General features: G+C 39.0%; 1 protein-coding gene and 1 non-coding gene across 4 annotated transcripts in view; both read right to left on the bottom strand.

The window, feature by feature from the left end:
* Positions 1–19,439, bottom strand: part of POLE2 (DNA polymerase epsilon 2, accessory subunit) — a 31,307-nt gene that overhangs the window by 2,485 nt on the left and 9,383 nt on the right. For all 3 annotated transcript variants that reach the window (XM_042943105.1, XM_042943106.1, XM_042943104.1), the window contains exons 6-18: positions 17,118–17,192; positions 14,168–14,251; positions 13,503–13,559; positions 13,032–13,080; positions 12,334–12,406; positions 9,455–9,627; positions 8,501–8,590; positions 8,271–8,325; positions 7,427–7,486; positions 7,262–7,339; positions 5,352–5,460; positions 4,130–4,306; positions 1,864–1,931 (exon numbers count right to left, since the gene is read on the bottom strand). In XM_042943105.1, the coding sequence (XP_042799039.1) occupies positions 1,864–1,931; positions 4,130–4,306; positions 5,352–5,460; positions 7,262–7,339; positions 7,427–7,486; positions 8,271–8,325; positions 8,501–8,590; positions 9,455–9,627; positions 12,334–12,406; positions 13,032–13,080; positions 13,503–13,559; positions 14,168–14,251; positions 17,118–17,192 (1,148 nt within the window). The remainder of the gene's footprint in view (positions 1–1,863; positions 1,932–4,129; positions 4,307–5,351; positions 5,461–7,261; positions 7,340–7,426; positions 7,487–8,270; positions 8,326–8,500; positions 8,591–9,454; positions 9,628–12,333; positions 12,407–13,031; positions 13,081–13,502; positions 13,560–14,167; positions 14,252–17,117; positions 17,193–19,439) is intronic.
* Positions 986–1,147, bottom strand: LOC122223428. Its single transcript, XR_006204302.1, has one exon. It is a non-coding gene; the product is annotated as a U1 spliceosomal RNA (small nuclear RNA).

Below are 19,439 nucleotides of genomic sequence, written 5' to 3' on the forward strand. Positions count from 1 at the left end.
CCCTAAGATAAACAGTTGCTTGGGACAGACACAGAATTCTCTTGTCCTGAGACCTACTGAAAGTTCCCGGTACTGGTTTTCACAGCAGAGTAAGTTTCATATCAAATCGCAGTTCAGTAAAAGTCATCCTGAAGGTAGACAAAATATGCTCCTGGCAGACACCCCTCAGAGGTGACTTAATCCTGAGATCACAAAATCAGATGCCCTCAGGGGCATCCAGGTGTGACAATAGGGAGCCATGAGACTGGAGACAGGTGCTTCCTCTTACCTAAGGGCATTCCAAATCAGGTGGGGGGGGGGGCAATTTAGGATTCAGTGTGGGCTAGGTAGAGTCAAACATTTGTTGGGCTTATAGAATAGACTAGAATATCTGCGACCTTAATGAGTATCTGTCTGGCTGTATTCATTCCACAAATTAAGCAGTGTCTGGAATGCCGTAAGAGTCAAATATGTGTCAAGTGAGTGAATCTGAGAATAAAATTTACAGTATCTCAAAGTGAATGGACTTAAATCCTCCATGAGTTATTGAGCAGCAAGAACAATGCATTTTTTTTTTTTTTCAAGAAATATGTAAGAAACTGTTAATCACGGTTTCAGGGTTAGGAAGCATATGTATTTTTCCTTTCCAATTTTATACTTTTAAACATCGAAATCTTTATCATGTACTCATGTTTGTTTTTATTTGAGTAAATACGTTAATTGCCCACTAAAAATGAAAGACAACTGGGCTGTGTGTTCAAGATTATATTCTCTGACGAGAACCCAGAAGGCAGTTACTTGCTCACTTGTTCTTATCTGAATGTGGGAGCATTTTCAAAATATGATTAACCGAGAAATCGCATGTTAGGATGCCCGAAGCCAAGAGAAATAGGGTCAAAAATGCATATTCTTGGGCTCTAGAGACATTTGATAGGTCTGGAGCAGAATCCTGGAACTTAACAGGATTAAGTTCCAGCTTAATCCTGGATTAAGTTCCCACCTCCAGCGGGGAACACAAAAGCAGTTCCCCACTGCCACAAATTATGCAGCCGGGCTTCCCACATTCAGGGACATCGCAGGGATTGGCACATCCGGAGTGCAATGGATAAGCCTTGCCCTGGGAAAACCACTTTCATGACCATGGTATCTCCTGGGCCAGGGTAAGTAAGAAACTTTTTTGTTTTGTTTTTAAATGTTAATTTATTTTGGGAGACAGAGGATCCCAATCAGGCCGTGCGCCGTCAGCACAGAGCCCAATGCAGGGCTCAAACCCCCGAACCCTCAGATCATGACCTGAGCTGAAATCAAGAATTGGTCACTTAAACCAACTGGGCCACCTATGCTCCACACCCCAGAAACAACATTTTTAACAAGGATCCCAGAAGATTTGGATGAGAGTGGTCTATAGATCACCCTTTGAAAACCACTGCCTTCCCAGGTTATTATTCTTTTTTCCCAAGACAGCCTCCCAATCCCAACCCCTCACCATCACCACACACACATCCAGTCCCCGCCCCCCCACACTTGTTTGCTGCCAATTTAAGGCAGATTACCTAGGTTTTGAGAATCAACCATGTGGAGGGTGGGGCTGACCTCTCTGAATAATGATGTCATCAGAAGTCAGCCTATAAAAGAACTAACCCAGCTCCAGAGCTGTTCTGAGATATTCCTCAGAAAACCGTTCTTAATCTGTTTTATCACAAATGTGCCATCAAGTACATACAATTCTATGTCCCACAGCATGACCAGAAATTCAGCCTAGAATATTCCAAAAGACAATTACAGATATTTTTAAAAACCTCAGCACACCTACGGGACTTGTGATTTTTAGCACTACACTGCTAAAAGACACCTCCTTCTTGCTGTTTCTGGGGGTACACTTACCTGTCTTCTACTATCTTACTGGATGGATAAAAAACTTTGAATGAAAATCCACTTCTTGGAAAAGATCCCTTTGGGAGAAAAAAATGCCTGTAAGTGAACACTCAACTGTTCTAAAAAGAATTCCTACTTTTATTTTTTTATTTTTTTAAATTTTTTTTAACATTTATTTATTTTTGAGACAGAGAGAGACAGAGCATGAACGGGGGAGGGTCAGAGAGAGGGAGACACAGAATTTGAAACAGGCTCCAGGCTCTGAGCTGTCAGCACAGAGCCCGACGCGGGGCTCGAACTCACGGACCGTGAGATCGTGACCTGAGCCGAAGTCGGCCGCTTAACCAACTGAGCCACCCAGGCGCCCCGAATTCCTACTTTTAAAATCAAACTCCTTGCTCATGACTTAAAAAGAAAGTTGTAAGATGTGACTATAAAGTAATGAGACAGATGTTTTTCCCCCCGATCTTTGCTGAGATAAGATATTATTATAAAATGGCTCCACCTGAAGCAAAAGTCTTTCAAGTTGGCTAGACTGTCTTCTACTAACATGTATCTGGAAATGCTTAGGGTGGCTCTACCTAGTGTAAGAAATGCTGTACTGTGCAATGCTACATACACATATAAGACACGCAAACATCATGTTGAAGAAAGTTTTCCTGCCCCTCTCTCCCTCCAGTGAAAAATCTAGGTTGACGCCCCTCTCAGGTGCCCCCAAAGCAACTGAGCAGTAATCCCACAATGCGTCCACTACTAAACTCTAGGGCAGAGATGGTCTTTTTGTTTCAGTCTCTGTGTGCCTGGCACCAACTCAATGTCTGGCCTGTTGCAGGCATTTGTTAGTGGAAGTGTCAAGAAGGGATGGAGCAATGTCAAAGGCAAGTTTGGGGCTTGCCCAAAAGGTATAAGTAAGGTAAAAAAGGACAGAATGATGTAGAGAGGGCTGTTTACTGGCCTACCGGATGAGAAAGTGGAAAAATTCAGAAATAAGGTGTTATCAAATAAAGCATTAACTATGAGAACACCCAAAGAGTAAAATTTAAATAAGAAATAGCCTCATTGTGAAAGCATATTGGAAAAGTGAATAAAGGTTCTAAAAAAATCAGGCCACAAATTTCAAACAGTGAAACCAAATTGTTGACTGTGCCCCTCCTCAGAGCAGTTCTCAACCACAGAAAATTGTGTCCCCCCAAGGGGACATTTGGCAAATATCCTGAGGCATTTCCCACTGTTAATAACTGGGGGCTGCTACTGGCATCTAGTGGGGAGAGGTCAAGGATGCTGCTAAGTACCCTTCTGACGCACAGGACAGTGCTCCCCAACAAAAAATTCTTTGGTTCAAAATGTCAACAGTTGCATGGTTAAGAAACCCTGTCTTTGGGGCGCCTGGGCGGCGCAGTCGGTTAAGCGTCCGACTTCAGCCAGGTCACGATCTCGCGGTCCGTGAGTTCGAGCCCCGCGTCAGGCTCTGGGCTGATGGCTCGGAGCCTGGAGCCTGTTTCCGATTCTGTGTCTCCCTCTCTCTCTGCCCCTCCCCCGTTCATGCTCTGTCTCTCTCTGTCCCAACAATAAATAAAAAACGTTGAAAAAAAAATTTTAAAAAAAAAAAAAAAAAAGAAACCCTGTCTTAGAGGAAGCTGGACAAAATAAATGAGTGTTTGAGGAAAGCAGTAACCAATAGTAAGTCATGATGTTTCTAGAAATGGCCTAGACAAAACAAAAAAGTATTAAAATAGGTCTAACATTCATAAGAATCAATGAAGAATACAAAGTAAAAATCACTACTGAAGATAGTTTGTATCACATCAACAATGTTTATGCAGTAATTCCCCAAATATGAAAAGGCAATTCTACTTCTGTAGAAATTGTGTCCGAGTAAGAATTCCCACATTCATCCAGCTTAGGTTTCTGGGACTTGCACAAATTTCCAAAAGTCAAAATCATCCACAAAGGACATTAAAATATTTAAAGAGAATGAGATACAGGCTCTGAAAGCAATTCCCAGAAAGGAATCCTAAGGTAAGTTACCTTGAAGGGGAAAAATACTCATTTGGATTTATAAGCTTTGGTGTATTCTTTTTTTTAAGTTACATTACTTTACAGTCACATGCTATCCTGAAAGTTGGAGAACTTTCTGTGTGTACCACATTAATTCAATGTTTCCTTAATAGCATATTTTTACTCCTAACAGTGATTTTACTAAATTTTTAAATTTAAAGAAATAACACTCCAGTCTTGACAAACTATGCCCATATAAGGTTGATGACGTTCTTACCGGGTTCATACAGAGGCATTCTGTATTGGTCACAGTGAAAGGATCGTATTTGTCTGCAATGACCAGGAGATCAGGCACAGGGTACACTCTCAGAGCATAGTCATATGCCCAGTACACTGGGCAGACATAGAGGGGGAGAGGGGTCAGGTGTCCTTGGGATAAGATCGTCTTTACAAACTACAAAAGAATAATATAAAACAAACTTCAGCTCATTTGTAAAAGTTAAAATTGCTAACAAGTAACTTTACATTAAATCTCAATTACCAGAAGGACTTAGAAAATTTGAGAAACAATTAGGAGAAGTTTAAATCACAGAACTTTGAGAAACACTGATATGAAATGAAATAAGCTATCCTGTATTTTAGGAAAAAATCTGTAAGTTTTCATTTAACACCACTTATCATAAAAGCTACTCCCCCAAAGTAGTCACACTGGAACAGTTGTACTTTTAACTGTATAATAAACTCAGTTATTAATTATGTTCATCTAAAAATAATTCCACAGCTTGAGTAATGCCAAGAATAGATACGTAGCCTACATAAACTTTAAATATTATAAAATAAATACTAAAAATGCTCTGTAAGATGTACCTCCACATTTCCCAAAATGGTACATGGGGATCCATGTACCACTTCAGGGAACCCTGAAGCTACAAGATAAACATTACATACCCTCCCGATGTGGACAGATCATATAAAATAATGAACGTGATGAGGTAAACATTAAAAAAAGTATTTTTTTTAATGTTTATTTTATTTTTAAGAGACAGAGAAGGAGTGGGGCAGGGTCAGAGAGAGGAGACACAGGCTCCAGGCTCCAAGCTGTCAGCACAGAGCCCGACGTGGGGCTTGAACTCATGAACCATGAGATCATGGCCTGAGCCGAAGTCGGACGCTTAACCAACTGAGACACCCAGGTGCCCCGAGGTAAATACTTTTTAAAATAAATACATATATATTTTGAAGTACAACGTAAGATTTAGGAGTTTTAAGGCAAAGCAGGAAGACTCAAAGAAATTTCTGGTTCATTCTAGGCTTCCCTCTGCCCATTAGGGGATACTTCAGTGAGAAAGTTGAGAAACACTGACTTAGTAACAAAAATTAACTTACTGGCAAAAGTAGTTTGAACCATAAACATAAAAGGTCAAATTATTAAGTGACTTAACAGTATTTTATATAATGCAACACTTATGATAGCTTAATAAAGAAGACTCTTAACTTACATGATTAGGAATATCCAAATTGCTACTAGGGAAGCGGACACAGTTTCTGCACATTTTATTCACTAAGTCCTCACGGAAGACAATAATTTCTTGTGTACAGTACTGAATTCTGAAATGAAAGCAGTAGTTGAATTTGACTTCCTCAGCAAAAAAAAAAAAGGAGATAGTTTAAAAGGCAAAATGTTTTATGATACAAAGCTATTCCCACTACCCATCGTTTACCACAGCAAAAATTCAGCTGGACTCTATCCTTCCATTCATTCGACCGTAATTTACTGAGCTCTCCGTATGTGTCCAGCACTATCGTAGGGATGAGTGAACAAAACAAAAAGATCCCAGCCCTGATGCAGTTTATATTCTAATGGAGGGAGGGCAGTCAGAAAAAATATCAATAAACATGATAATTATATGGGATGTTAGGAGATGACTAAGTGTATGGGAAAAAGAAAAACAGGCTATCAGGGATCATTTGTGAGGTAAGAAGGGCTAGATGGCTGGAGGATTAAACAGGATGATGAAAATAGGTAGGGCTGATAATGGAGTCTGATTTGAGCACAGACGTGAAGGAGGTGAGAGAGGCAAGCAGATATGCAGAGGAAGAACACTGCAGGCAAAGGAGGAACACAGGACAGGCAGAGGGAGCGGCTACAGCAGAGGCCCCGAGACAGAGCATGGCTGGCATGTCTGAGGAACAGAGAGGAGGCTGTGGTGACTGGAATAAATGAGGAAGAGAGGAGCAGGAATAGGAGGCCAGATCATGCTGGGCCCTGACTACCACTGCAAGGATATGGGCTGTTACTGAATGGCACGAGGAGCGCCCAAATTTCAGGATCAGTAAGGCGGAGGTGACATGCTTATGTGTCAGAGGATCACTCTAACACAGTGTTAAGAACAGACTACTGAGGGGCAGGGGTAGACGCTCGAGACCAACGAGCAGGCTATTACAGTAATCCAGGCTAGAGCAGATGGTAGAGGGTCACAGAGGCGGTGACAGGTGGCCAGATTCTGCATATATTTTGGTCTTCCTTCACATTTTTGAAGGACTTCCTGAAACACTACATGTGAGAGAAACCCAAAAAGTTTTGGCTCGAGTGACTGGCAGGACTAAGGTGCCATGAACTCTGATGAGGAAGAGTACAGAACAGGTTGGGAGCTGACGGGTGGGAAGTAGATGAGAAGCTCAGTGTGAGGCTGTCTACTAGACATACATGGGGGATGATGAGCAGGCATCTGGATGCATAAGTCTGGAGTCTGGGAGAAAGGTTTGAGCTGAAGATGTAAATGTGGGAGTTGTCAATACACAGATGGCAGAGCTTTGGGAGTAGCTAAGGTCACCAAAAGAGTGAATGCAGGCAGAAAAGAGAGAACCAAGGACTGTAACCTCTGACTATAGTAAGTGGCATGTGCAGTAACACCTAATCTGTTTCACTCTTCCATTGTAGCTTTTCTTAAAGGATGTGTAATGAGAATATCGATTTTTAAATCTCCATCTGTTTTTCAGCTTCTAAATTCATTATCAGTGAATTCAATAGTGATAAAATATTTTTAATTTTATTTTTTTAAGTTTATTTATTTATTTTGAGAGAGAAAGCATGAGTTAGGGAGGGGCAGAGAGAGAAAAGGAGAGAGAATCTCGAGCAGGCTCGTCCCTGACAGCAGAGAGCCCGATGTGGGGCTCGAACCCACAAACTGTGAGATCATGACCTAAGCCAAAGTCAGAAGCTCAACTGAGTGAGCCACCCAGGTGCCCAGTGATAAAATATTTCTAAAGTTTTGAGAAACCTAAAATAAAGAGAAATTTTCTCTTTATATTTACCTCATAGTAGTCAAAGTTCGGAGACAAAGTTTAAGAGGCAAGTTAGTTTTGAAATGAAACGAAAAAAAGCATAACACAAAATGGTAATATTTACCTGCAAGGATTGGTAGTAAAAATTGAAAATGGTACTCTTTGTCTGAATTCATCAGTGATGCTTTCAGCAAGTGGTGGCCTATAGAAACAATTTATGTGGTGTAGGATATATTTTTAAATTTGACAAAATATTTTTAACTGTTAGAAGAATCTAAACACAACTTACCTTGGTAAGATGGAACCAAATCCAGGATCCTCTGGACCAGGAACAAACACAAATCGACTACTGTAGCAAAATTCAATATAATTCATTAAAAAAAAAAATTATTGCAACACTATCCAGTAGTCTAAAGACGAGTTACTGCCTTGAATTAAATAATAATTTTTAATATTTTTTAAATTTCATGCATTTTAATAAATGAACTAAGTCTCCAGACTACCACTGTCCAGCAGACCTTTCTGCAGTGATGGAAATGTCTCCATGTGCACTGTCCAGTTATTGAGTGCTTGAACTGTGGCTAGTGTGAGTGAATTTTTAATTATATTTAACTTTAAATCATTTAACTTTAATTTTTTTTGAGAGACAGAGAGAGTGCTAGAGAGAAAGTGGGGGAGGGGTAGAGGGGAAGAGAAACTTAAGCAGGCTCCACCCCAGCGCAGAGCCGCAGGGCTCGATCTCGCAGTGGTGAGATCATGACCTGAGCCGAAATCAAGAGTCTGGACACTGAACTGACTGAGCCACCCAGGAACCTCTAAATAATTTAAATTTAAAGAGACACATGTGGCTAGTGACCATCATATTGAAGAGTACAGCTCTAGACAAAGTACTGTCACCAAGAAATTAAAAATATAGTTGAAAGTATCACTCTTTCCTTTTCAATATTTTTCACTATAAATCTCTAGTATAGTATAACATACATTATCATGATATGTGAGGATAATTTTTTCTTAGCATACTAATTTTCTCAAACTTTTGTTCATTTCTTAATAATCATGGATATAAAATTTAGAATTCACTTTTTGTTTGTTTTTTAAAAAACTTTTAAAAATATAGCAATAGAAATCATTACCTTTGGTGGATATTTGGATATTCACATATTATGTCTGCCAAAGTTTTTAAGGAATCTAAAATTTTAAAGGGACATTAAATTTAATTTGCATTTAATGCACATAAAAGTCAAATTATATTTGCTTAGCTACAACTCTACATCTTTTAAATGAAATTAAAATATTATAGATCATTTCTTATCAATTTCATTTATCTAAATGTAGAAACATTTATTCAATAGACCTTCAATACCTTTCAAAGCTTGAACTTGATTTTTTCCATATGGTGCAGATGAAAAATTACCACACAGAATAAAGCAGGTTGGAGGTGCTGGTGAATAACCTAAAAATAAGAGAATAAAATGAATATCACTTTTCTAGTCTAGAAATCAGATTAAAAACCCTTTAACCATGAGGTTTTTCTTTTGTTTGTTTTGTTTCCTAAGTAAACTTTGGGCCCAACATGGGACTTGAACTCAAAACCCTGAGATCAAGAGTCACATGCTCCACTGACTGAGCCAGCCAGGAGCCCCTAACCATGAGTTTTTAATAACAAAAAGTTACTAGTTTAATAATACCTTATTTTAATAACCAGTATTTTTAGACAATAGTAACAATACTGCCCATTTATTGAACACTTACTATATGCCAGGCCCTGTAATAGCTTGATTCTGACAACATCCCTATAAACTGAGAGAGAGATTAAGTAACCTGCCCAAGGTATCAGGCTGCAATTTAAACCCAGTTCTGAGTGGCTCAATCAGTTGAACATATGATTCTTGGTTTCAGCTCAGATTATGATCTCCAGGTTCATGAGATAGAGCCCTGACTTGGGCTCTGCACTGACAGCGTGGAGCCTGCTTGGGATTCTCTACCCCCCATTCCTCAAAATAAATAAATAAATAAATAAACATTAAAAAATAAATAAATAAACCCAGTTCTGTCAGACTCCAAACCCAAGCTCTTATCCATTCTTATGCTATACTTAGGATTAATTCTTAGCTCTCATGAACACACATACGCATGCACAATTATTTTTCAAATGTAAAAATTTAAGTTTTTTAAGATAGGCTCATTTAGAATATCTCACTGCTGAATCAACATTTACAGGAAAATAGACTACTCAAAAAGATGCATTTTTAACAATTTAGTTTTAAGACATGAACCCTCGTTCGAGTTTAAAAGGGTAGAAAAGAATGGCACCCACCAGAAAACATGGTGTGAAGTTTTCCCAACACTTCTCCTTGGTCTAACCAAACGTCAGATATAAACACAAACATTGCATCTTTATTCTCTTCTTCTAGTTGTTTTAGTTTTGCAGAAGTCTTCACAGATGTATTAGAAGGCCCTCCAAAAAAATTAATATTTCCATAGTATGCCCTAGGTAATTATGACATAATTATTAGCTTCTATCCTATATTCTGTTGGAGATGTTTTTCTTTCTTTCTTTTTCTTAAAGATTTTATTTTTAAGTAATCTCTACACCCAGCATGGAGCTCAAACCCACAACCTCGAGATCAAGAGTCATATGCTCTACTGACTGAGCCAGCCCCATGTTGGAGATGTTTTTCTAATAATTTTACAAATTTAGTTTCTTTCTACCTAATGAGGTTATTTTCCCATCAGTGTAAATAGTGCCATGAAAATGTACTATTTGTAGCACTTAAAAAGCAAATAAGTTTATTTAAATGCCCTAAAATAAGAAAAACAGAAGCAGTGAATAAATACTTAATAGGCTGCTTCTGTGTCTTTTAAAACCGACTAAAGCAAACATTAAACTTCCTATGTAATTGAAAGTAGGAGGAATGCACATTTGATTTAAACAATATCTAATAAAAGTGCTCAAAATAAGTACTAACCATTTAACCGAACAATTCCATGTTTAGAAATTTGTTCTAAGGGATTAAGGAGGTCTACAGAGACTAACATACATGGCAGAATTATAAAAATTTGGATGTTACAAAGCAATGTATGTGTCCATTATTAATGTCAAAAAAAAAGGATATAAACATGCATAGTCACACATAAAAAGAAACTCTCTCCTTGGATGGATGGATGGATGGATGGATGGATGGATGGATGATGTGGTTCCTAAGTAAATTATGTACATATATAAACATATCTCAGATTACAATCTTAAATCCTTAAAAAACCTCATTTTAGGAGATTTTATTTTCTTTATTTTACAAAAGAGAAAAAAACAAGGTTCAGGAGGGTTAAGTGATTTGCCTGTGGCCCGTCCCAGTTAACAGATGCAAGTGCTCAGTTTCAGACCCTGTCTGAGAGCCAGAGCCAGAGCTTTGTGCACTACTCTGCACTGCCCCCTATCGTCTCCACTGCCTGGCAGGCTCTGTACGAGGCTGAAACCGAAGGGTTACTGCTCACGGTCAGCTTCCTTGATTATACCTCTCATTCCAAAGTAGTAATTTTGAAGCCTGTATGGAAATAAAATGTCAAAAGCGACAGAAATTTTGCTCTAAATATATCCCAAAGAAAACCTACCATGTTGTAAAAAGCCACAAACTGGCACTAAACGCATTCACTTAAAAGTGAGTTAGTTTGATGAGGGCTTGTGTCCTCATTTGCATGAACGGCACTTTCCCCTAGGTTACCTCAACAGGAAGAGAAGTTGCCCTGACAGTAACTTCCAGCCAGCAAACGTGGCCTGTATACCTTGATTTTGTACAGGTATACTAGGACTAGAATCTTAATTCTTACACTTCTTGAAATCACTTTCACCACAGACAGAATCTCAAGATTAGGAGGCAACTTTAATTCCCCCAAAGGTGGCAAACTCAAATGTTCACAGGCTTCAGGAAGGGAATACTGAATAAGGAAGCAGCAACCAGCTGAGGCCTCCTAGGTATGAGCTAGGGTGCACTGACATGTCCTGCCCAAAGTGCCATCACTGCAGTAGAGTGATAGCTGGGGGAGAATTCAAGGACCATGTTGCCAGATCTGGTTGTTCAAGACGACTCAGAAATCTAGACTTTTATGAGAAATCTCTTAATTTTTAAACAACGGAAACAAAAGATACCTCAAAGGGGAATACCTCAAAGGGGAAAAAAAGAAAGAAAGCTCTTCAGACTACATTCAACCCACAGGCCACCAGCTACAACTTTTACACCATCGTTTAGCCTCTGCTCAAAAACCTGAGTGACAGGGGTGCCTGGGTGGCTCAAGTCAGTTAAGCATCCGACTTCAGCTCAGGCCATGATCTCACAGCTCGTGAGTTTGAGCCCCGTATCAGGTTCTGTACTGACAGCTAAGAGCCTGGAGCCCACTTTGGATTCTGTGTCTCCCTCTCTCTCTGCCGCTCCCCTGCTCACACTCTGTCCCGCTCTCCTTCAAAAATAAATAAACATTAAAAAAAATTAAAAAAAAAACAAAAACAAAAAACCCTGAGTGACAGGGAACTCTCTCTTCTCAGAGAAGGTCCTTTTGGAATGGCTCTAACATTATGATGCTTTTGCTTACATTAAAGAGCTTTTTCATCTGCCTCTTGTAACCTTTTTTTTTTTATGTTTATTTATTTTTGAGAGAGACAGAGACACAGAGTATGAGCGGGGGAGGGGCAGAGAGAGAGGGAGACACAGAATCTGAAGCAGGCTCCAGGCTCTGAGCTGTCAGCAGAACCCAACATGGGGCTCGAACCCACGACTGCGAGATCATAATCTGAGCTGAAGTCAGCCACTTAGTTGACTGAACCACCCAGGTGCCCCTGCCTCTTGTAACTTTTAATCATTAGTAGAAAAATAAGGCTTTATATTAACATGAAAATTATATTCTTCTAAGTGTCTTCCTATCTCTTACCTCAGTTGAACTTCTAATCAACCCCATAGATAAGCGAGACAGGAAGACTGGAACACGTGCCCATAAAAGCCAAGGTAGGGAGATACGAATACAACTAACCACGAATCAACGTGCTATTTTTCAGATGCACATATAATCCAGTCTTCCAACTCTTCCTATTACTCTTTGCATTCTGACACAAAGCCTGAGTAACCGACAAATGATACACACTCTTAAAACCACTACTGCCAGTATTATGAAATTCCTGTAGGGCTTCAGCCAAACATTTTATACCTAGTAGTACTAGAGGGTTCAGTGGGTGGAAATCCGAAGGCATTGACATGAAACACCTGATCTTCAAACCAGCCTGAAAAAGATAAGTAACAAGTCACTTTCATTTGTCCAATTCTTGTCTGAAAGGAAGAAAGTTATGGAAGACAAAGCAGTAATGCTAAGTTGCTGTCTCATCTTCTGTCAACTAACTACAGAGGTTGCCAGTCCCACCTAGCTACAGATCCAAAGGTAGTCTCAGTTCTATATTTTTAAAAAGTCATGAAATAGAAACAGACTCAGAAGTAAAACTTTTCATTTTAATTTCACAATACATGTTAGAGTACGGAGACATGAGGTACAAAGATTAGGAAATGTCTCACTTTATGACCCTAAGTAAAATCTGGTTTGTTTGGGTTTTTTTTCAATTTTATTAAGACATCATTCACATATCCTTACACTTCACCCTTTAAGGTATACAATTCAGTGGTTTTTAGTATATTCGCAAGTTGTATAACCATCACCACTAATTTCAGAATGTTTTTATCACCCCAAAAAGAAACCCCAGGCCCATCACCAGTCTGAGTTTTTTAATGTTGTCAAAAGTATGCTCTTATAAACAATGTTCTCCCAAATGATATCATGTTAATACATTTTAACCAATGTAGAAATGGTTTCACTGTAGAACGATGAGGAGGACAGCAAAAGGTATACTGACTTACCTTCTGCTAAGACAAAGCATGACTCTGTGTATAAACCACTATGGAACTGGTATACAGCAGTTGAGGAAAATAATTCTATTTCTATGCTTGAGGTGGTGATAAAGTCAACATAAATTCTGGGCTCAAAGGACTTCTGACTAATAAATCAAAGACTTCACATTTGAAACTGTGAGTAGATCATAGCTTAAAAAATTTTAGGTTTAAATTTCCCCATTCTAAGATGTAGGTTGGTAATAATGTCAGTATAGATCATTCTTAGCATGGTATAAACTTCCTCACTGACTTGTTTGGATTCTCCAAATAAGGGAGAATTACAGTTTCTTTTGTCTCTGGCTAGAATTATGTCTCGATTCCTGTAACTTACATCATACGTAAGTTACAATAGGAAACCAAATAGGTTAACTTAAGAATGGTGTGTAATCAATATCCCCAACTCATATAACATAATTTTAAAAAATATATAAAGGATATAGCTTTACTAATATCCAGTTGTACGGTTCCCGTAGGATCTTCCAGAAAAAATTTTCCCTAAAAAAGTTAAAAGGAATATGTCCACATTTATGTAAAAATGGATACTCTGACAAAATAATTAAAATACTGACAACTTTGACAACAGAATACAGTAGAGTACAGTGGATTTCTCAAAACTAGCAATTTCTGGCCCACGTGTTTCCATTTGCTAGTCTGGTAGCCTCAGATTAATCACTTGATGGAGACTGAGACTCCTAAGAGGGACATGGAGAATGACCTCTGCAGATCAAGAGACGGCAAGAGGGATGCTCGGTGGTGGCCGTATGGGCCTCACCAGGTGCCTCCACCTAAGAGAGCCAACAGTGTCCTTCTCTGAGGGAGCAGGATGTGGTCTGCAGCCTTGCTTGTTAGAAACTCAGTACTCTCAGTTCCAGCAGAGGTCACTGAGGACTAATTTCAGGCTATGCAAACTGGCGGCCTGTCAAAGACACTCCCTGATGTCTACTCAGGAAACCAAATGCAGATGCAAAGGCTACTTGGTAACTGAGGCAGGAGTCTTCAGTGAAGAATACATCCCTGTACCCTCTGCAGAAATGCTATACGGAACTGACATTTCATCAGTCCAAAGGCTGGAAACAGTTTGATGCTTATTAAGTTTAACTTACCTCTTTTAACTGGGTTATCATTCCAAGAACAATCACATCTCCAATTTTGGTTGTACTGCCCAATAGGGTTTCTACCGTTTTAAGCTTAAAATGAGACAAAATAAATTCTTAAAGGTTGAAAATTTGTCCTTTGAAGAAACTACTCTTTTTATAAATAAGTGAATTTTTAGTGCGCATTTCAGTATTTTCACCTAGAGTAGAAAATCAGATAAAACTCAGATATAATTGACCCTATAAAAAGCTAAAATACCAACTCAGGCTCTTAGCACTGAAGTCGCATCTCATATTACAGGAGTTTCCGCCTTATCCAGTTTTGCTTTTCATAATTTCAGTTACCCTCTGTCAACCATGGTCTGGAAGCAGATGGTCTTCTTTCTGATGAATCACCAGAAGGTCAATAGTAGTCTAAAGCTATGTCATGTTTACATCATTCACCTCCCATCTCATCATGTAGCCATTTTATCATCTCACATCATCATAAGAAAGGTGAGTATAGTACAGTAAGATATTTTGACAGAGAGACCACATTCACATAACTTTTATTATAGTATATTGTTATAATTGTTTTATTTTATTATTATTGTTGTTAATCTCTCACTGTGCCTAATTTATAAATTAAGCTTTATCACAGGTATGTACGTAGAGGAAAAAACATAGTATATACAGGTTTTGGTACTATCTGTGCTTTGAAGCATCCACTGGGGGTCTTGGAACATATCACCCTTGGATAAAGAGGGACTACTGTATTCTGAATGATGATAAGTACATTTACCTTTAAAATATAGAAAAGAATATAAATTTTATTTATTTGGTCAATACATCTTGCAAATTAGTAGGCTATTTAAAAAGTTATACTAGCATTTCAAAAGGTTGTCATTATTATTTATTTACATCCTCAATCTGACCATTATATTTTTATCTTTAAGTTAAAGGTAGTAACAATTGGGGCACCATTTTAAAAAATCCTTTCTGATGCTTTTCTATACACAGTCTTACATATATGTTAATACATATACCATTTATAAACACATACAGTTTTTGTTTTATTTGCAAAGATTAAACCATATTATTACTAATATTATACAACTTAACTTTTTAAATTTAATATCTCTTAGAAATCGTTTTATTTAACTATGCATAGATATACTTCACTCTTTTTAATGGATATAGATATGTACAGTACATATACAAAAATTTATGTTACCAAGTTCCTATTAAAGGACACATAAGGTGCTCAGTTTTCTGTTGGTAAAAACAGTGCTTAATGTTTCTTGCACCTCTCTTGGCCTAGTGCATGGGTATAACTGTTGCACATACTTCTACAAATTCCAGAAACAGAATTGCTGAATGAAAGGGTGTATAATGTTTCATTCTTATAGGAATTACCAAGTGAAGCTTCTTTTTGTCTGTAAAATTTTTTTTATTACAAATACTGCCTGTTTACTACTCAAAAATTTTAAAAATATAGAGAAGGAAAAATAAAGTCAGATATAATCACATTAACCCATAACATTTTTTTTAATGTCTATTTATTTTTGAGAGAGAGAGAGACAGAGTGTGAGTGAGGGAGGGGCAGAGAGAGAGGGGGACACAGAATCTGAAGCAGGCTCCAGGCTGTAAGCTATCAGGACAGAGCCCGATGCAGGGCTCAAACTCACGAACTGTGAGATCATGACCTGAGCCAAAGTCAGACACTTAACCAACTGAGCCACCCAGGTCTCCCAAATAATTTAGCTAAGTCTTAAAGTTAGTTTGGGAAAAAGGAGAGGAGAAATAATGCTTCTGGGCTGTGGGCAACTGAGTTGCCACAGGAAACCTAATATATATAAGAAAACACATAGATGGTCTTTGGTAGGGAAATATAAGTAATGTCAATTTCCAAAAGTGAATACAATTTTTTCTCTCGTAAAAGTTAAAAGCAGAAACTGTCAAACACTATAAATGTTTTCTCCTATGTTGCTACCATCGAACCTTAATTTGTGCATTGTGTAGTGTTATATTTTAGTATCAGACTACTCTTCATCATGACTTCTGATCTGTAATGGCAGAGAATGTAATGAACCTTGAAAGAGGCTGGGCCTCTTCAGAACCTATACGGAACCTCAGAGAACTGGCAGGGCCTAGAAGTAGCAAAGGACTGTCTCCCGGCAGGACTCTGTGTGCTAAGACAGGAATAAAGCCACAGCCAGGCTGACAGTGACTAGGTGTGTGGCTGGAACAAGTAAACAAAGGGCATAGGAGTACAAAAGTGGAAGGAGCCCATGTGACAGAAAACATTCTCCCTCCCACCTCTTCCTCAGGCCCCAGCAACACTGTGGCCTGTCTGTGCTGTCTCATTTATCCTATAAATGTTATTTCCTTAGTGCCTTAAGTAAACTTTTTACTCCAACGGACAAAGCACATTTTAGATGAGTAAGTGTGTGGGCTGGACAAGGACCAGGATTTTGGAGTTTGAGTGAGAGCAGGAAGGGTAACATTGAGAGTTGGTCAGAAAGCCAGTGTCATGTCCAGCAAATGGACCAGAAGGACCAAGGATCTGTGTTGGTGGCCAGTGACGGTCTGGGGGTTACCGTAGCCTCAGGGCCTTCCTTCCCTGCTGCTTTTTTTTTTTTTTTTTTTTTAAGTAAACTTCATACCCAGTGCAGAGCCCAATGCAGGACCTGAACTCATGACCCTGAGATCAAGACCTGAGCTGAGATCAAGAGTCGAACACTTAACCGACCAAGCCAGCCAGGTGTCTCAGGGCCTATCCCAAAGAAGGAAGTGGTAGCTTCTATTAGAGATTTGCAGGGCCCAGGACACAGACAGTGGTCTTTCTCAACAGTGAGATTGCACAGGTCAATTAGCTAGCTAAACAGTTACCAGTGGTCCATTCTCATTTAAATTTCAATAAGTAAGAATTAAGCAATAAATATTTAACTTATACACTTACGCCTCCTAAATAACTAACCTGGAATTTGCTTCCGGTTTCATCAGGATGAGAACCTATCACTGGAGGAGTGAATAATTCATGTCTGTGTGTCCTCTATAAAAAAGACAGATTCACATGAATTACTGAATTAGACATTTTAAACTAAAATTCATTAAAATAGTACTCTGACAAAATCTTGTCCTTAAATGAATGTTAATATTGCCTATTCTCAATAAATTTGAAAGCCCACATGTTTTAATATACAAATACCTAGAAGTGTAATTTGGAAAATAAAAAAATTATTTCAAAGAATTTCTTTAAAGAAAAAGCTCTATCGTATAGCTGCCAGCAGCACACTCTGGACTGAGTGTCAGTATGAAGTATGTATGAAGACAACAAACCAAGGGTCACCCTCAAAGCACAGGGGTTTGTGAGGAAGAAAAGTAGAGGGCCACCATACTACAAAGGACCCCAGGCAAAAGGGGGCATTTAACGAGATCCTAAGTGATAAATAAGACTTTGCTAGTAAGAAACCATATGAGGCTGAGACAAGACATTTCAGGCAGAGGACGGGACGTGTCACAAGAAAGACTTACAAGAGTAAAGGAGTGTTTGGGAAGTGACGCAAAGTGTAGTATAGTTGGAATCTGAGGTACACAAAGCAGAATGTCAGACAGGGCAAGAGATTAGCTGGAGCCTCTATTTGGGGAACCATATCCCCTGCCCCCCTGTGGTCCATGTGGTTTAGGCAAGGCTGGTGTCTCTTCCCCCTTCTATAAATAGGCCTAGTGAATAAGTACCCCACGTCTTGGCCAGTGAATGGTCCAGGCTCAAGCTAAGAGCCACTAAGAGACCTTTGCTAGAACTACCAGAAGAGAGGAACTTTCTCCAAGTGCAGCTGAGGCTACTAGGGGCCTCTGTCATCTTGTAGGGAGAACCTGTTTGAAAGTAAAATCAATTTTTATAAAATTGCCAAGAGATGGAGACAGGTAGATGCCTCAAGACGTGGGATATCCTGGATCCAGCCATGCTTGAAACTGGTGGACCTCCAGACCTCACCACAAGTCAATAAATGCCTCTTTCTGTTTTAGTCAGTTTGAGTTTCTGTAACCTCCAATAAAAGAGCCCTGACGATACCGACTTTACATGCTAAGTCAGGAAATTTATCTGGTAGACAATAGAAAACAAAGATATTGAAATAGGATAAAAATAACATCAGATTTGCTTATAGGAAGATAATTGTGATAAAAATGTGAATGGACGAAAATGCAACGCTTTCATTTCACAGGTAAGAAAAAATGAGGCTCAGAAGGGTTACGTGACACACCCAAAATAATATGATAGGCTTTAAAATCTAATTTTTAAAAAGAAAGAAAAAAGAAATGTGGTATTTACTTGGGCATCTTCTCTGTGAACAGCATTGTGCCAAGCAACTGTGGCAGAGGAAATACACAAGGAGCATCTCATAACGGGGATAAGCACCCCGAAGGCAAGGAAGGGCCAACTCCAGTAAATGATGCACAAGACAGACTGACATAGTGCTTTAAGGCAGAAGGAGATTGCAGCCGACTCATCAAGAAGAGTTTCAGAAAAGAGGAGGAATTTGAGAAGGTTAGGAGGGTTTCAATAGCAGAGAAAAGTGGGAAGGGAAGAGCAGCCCAGAGAGTGAAGAATAAAAGCAAAGTTACAGAAGAAGGAGAAGAAATGAACAATAATTATGTTTCATTTTTGGCTCTAGTATAGTACGATTAGAGGAAAAGTAGAGGTTTTGGCCAAAAAGGTGCGATTGAAGATCTCAAACACTAAGTATATATAGTTTGTATTTAATTCAATAGGCAGTAAACCTCCTTGAAAGACTGCAAAATCATGACAATATCAGAGCTACACATCAAGGAAGACTGATCCGGCCACATTACGTAGGTGATGGAAGGAGAGGACAGGCATTCTCAGGGTTCACTTTCTTCATCCTTTTTCAGAGCTTACTCGCGCTGACCATCCTGTCCTTAAAACCTTCTCCCGTATACCACCACCCTGGCCTGGCCCCCACATTCTCCTTTCTTCCCTTCTCTCCCCACCACCCCATAGGGTCTCACCCATCCCTGCAGTTCTATCCACTCCTCTGGGCAGATGCCCCCTAAATCTGTCTTCCCACATCTCTTTCTTTAGCTCTATATGTACTTTTCACCTGATTTCCCACTGACAACCTTAATTCAAAAATGTTTAAGACAGTACCTGTGTCATCTGAATCATCTTCCCCAAACATTCCCTTTTTCTTATTTGTTACCATGTTATTCTACTGTCCTACTCTCTGACTCAAAACCTTAATCATCTCTGAGTCTTTACTCTCTGCCTTCCCCTTCA

The sequence above is a fragment of the Panthera leo genome, chromosome B3, assembly GCF_018350215.1.
Source record: "Panthera leo isolate Ple1 chromosome B3, P.leo_Ple1_pat1.1, whole genome shotgun sequence".
Lineage (NCBI taxonomy): Eukaryota > Metazoa > Chordata > Mammalia > Carnivora > Felidae > Panthera > Panthera leo.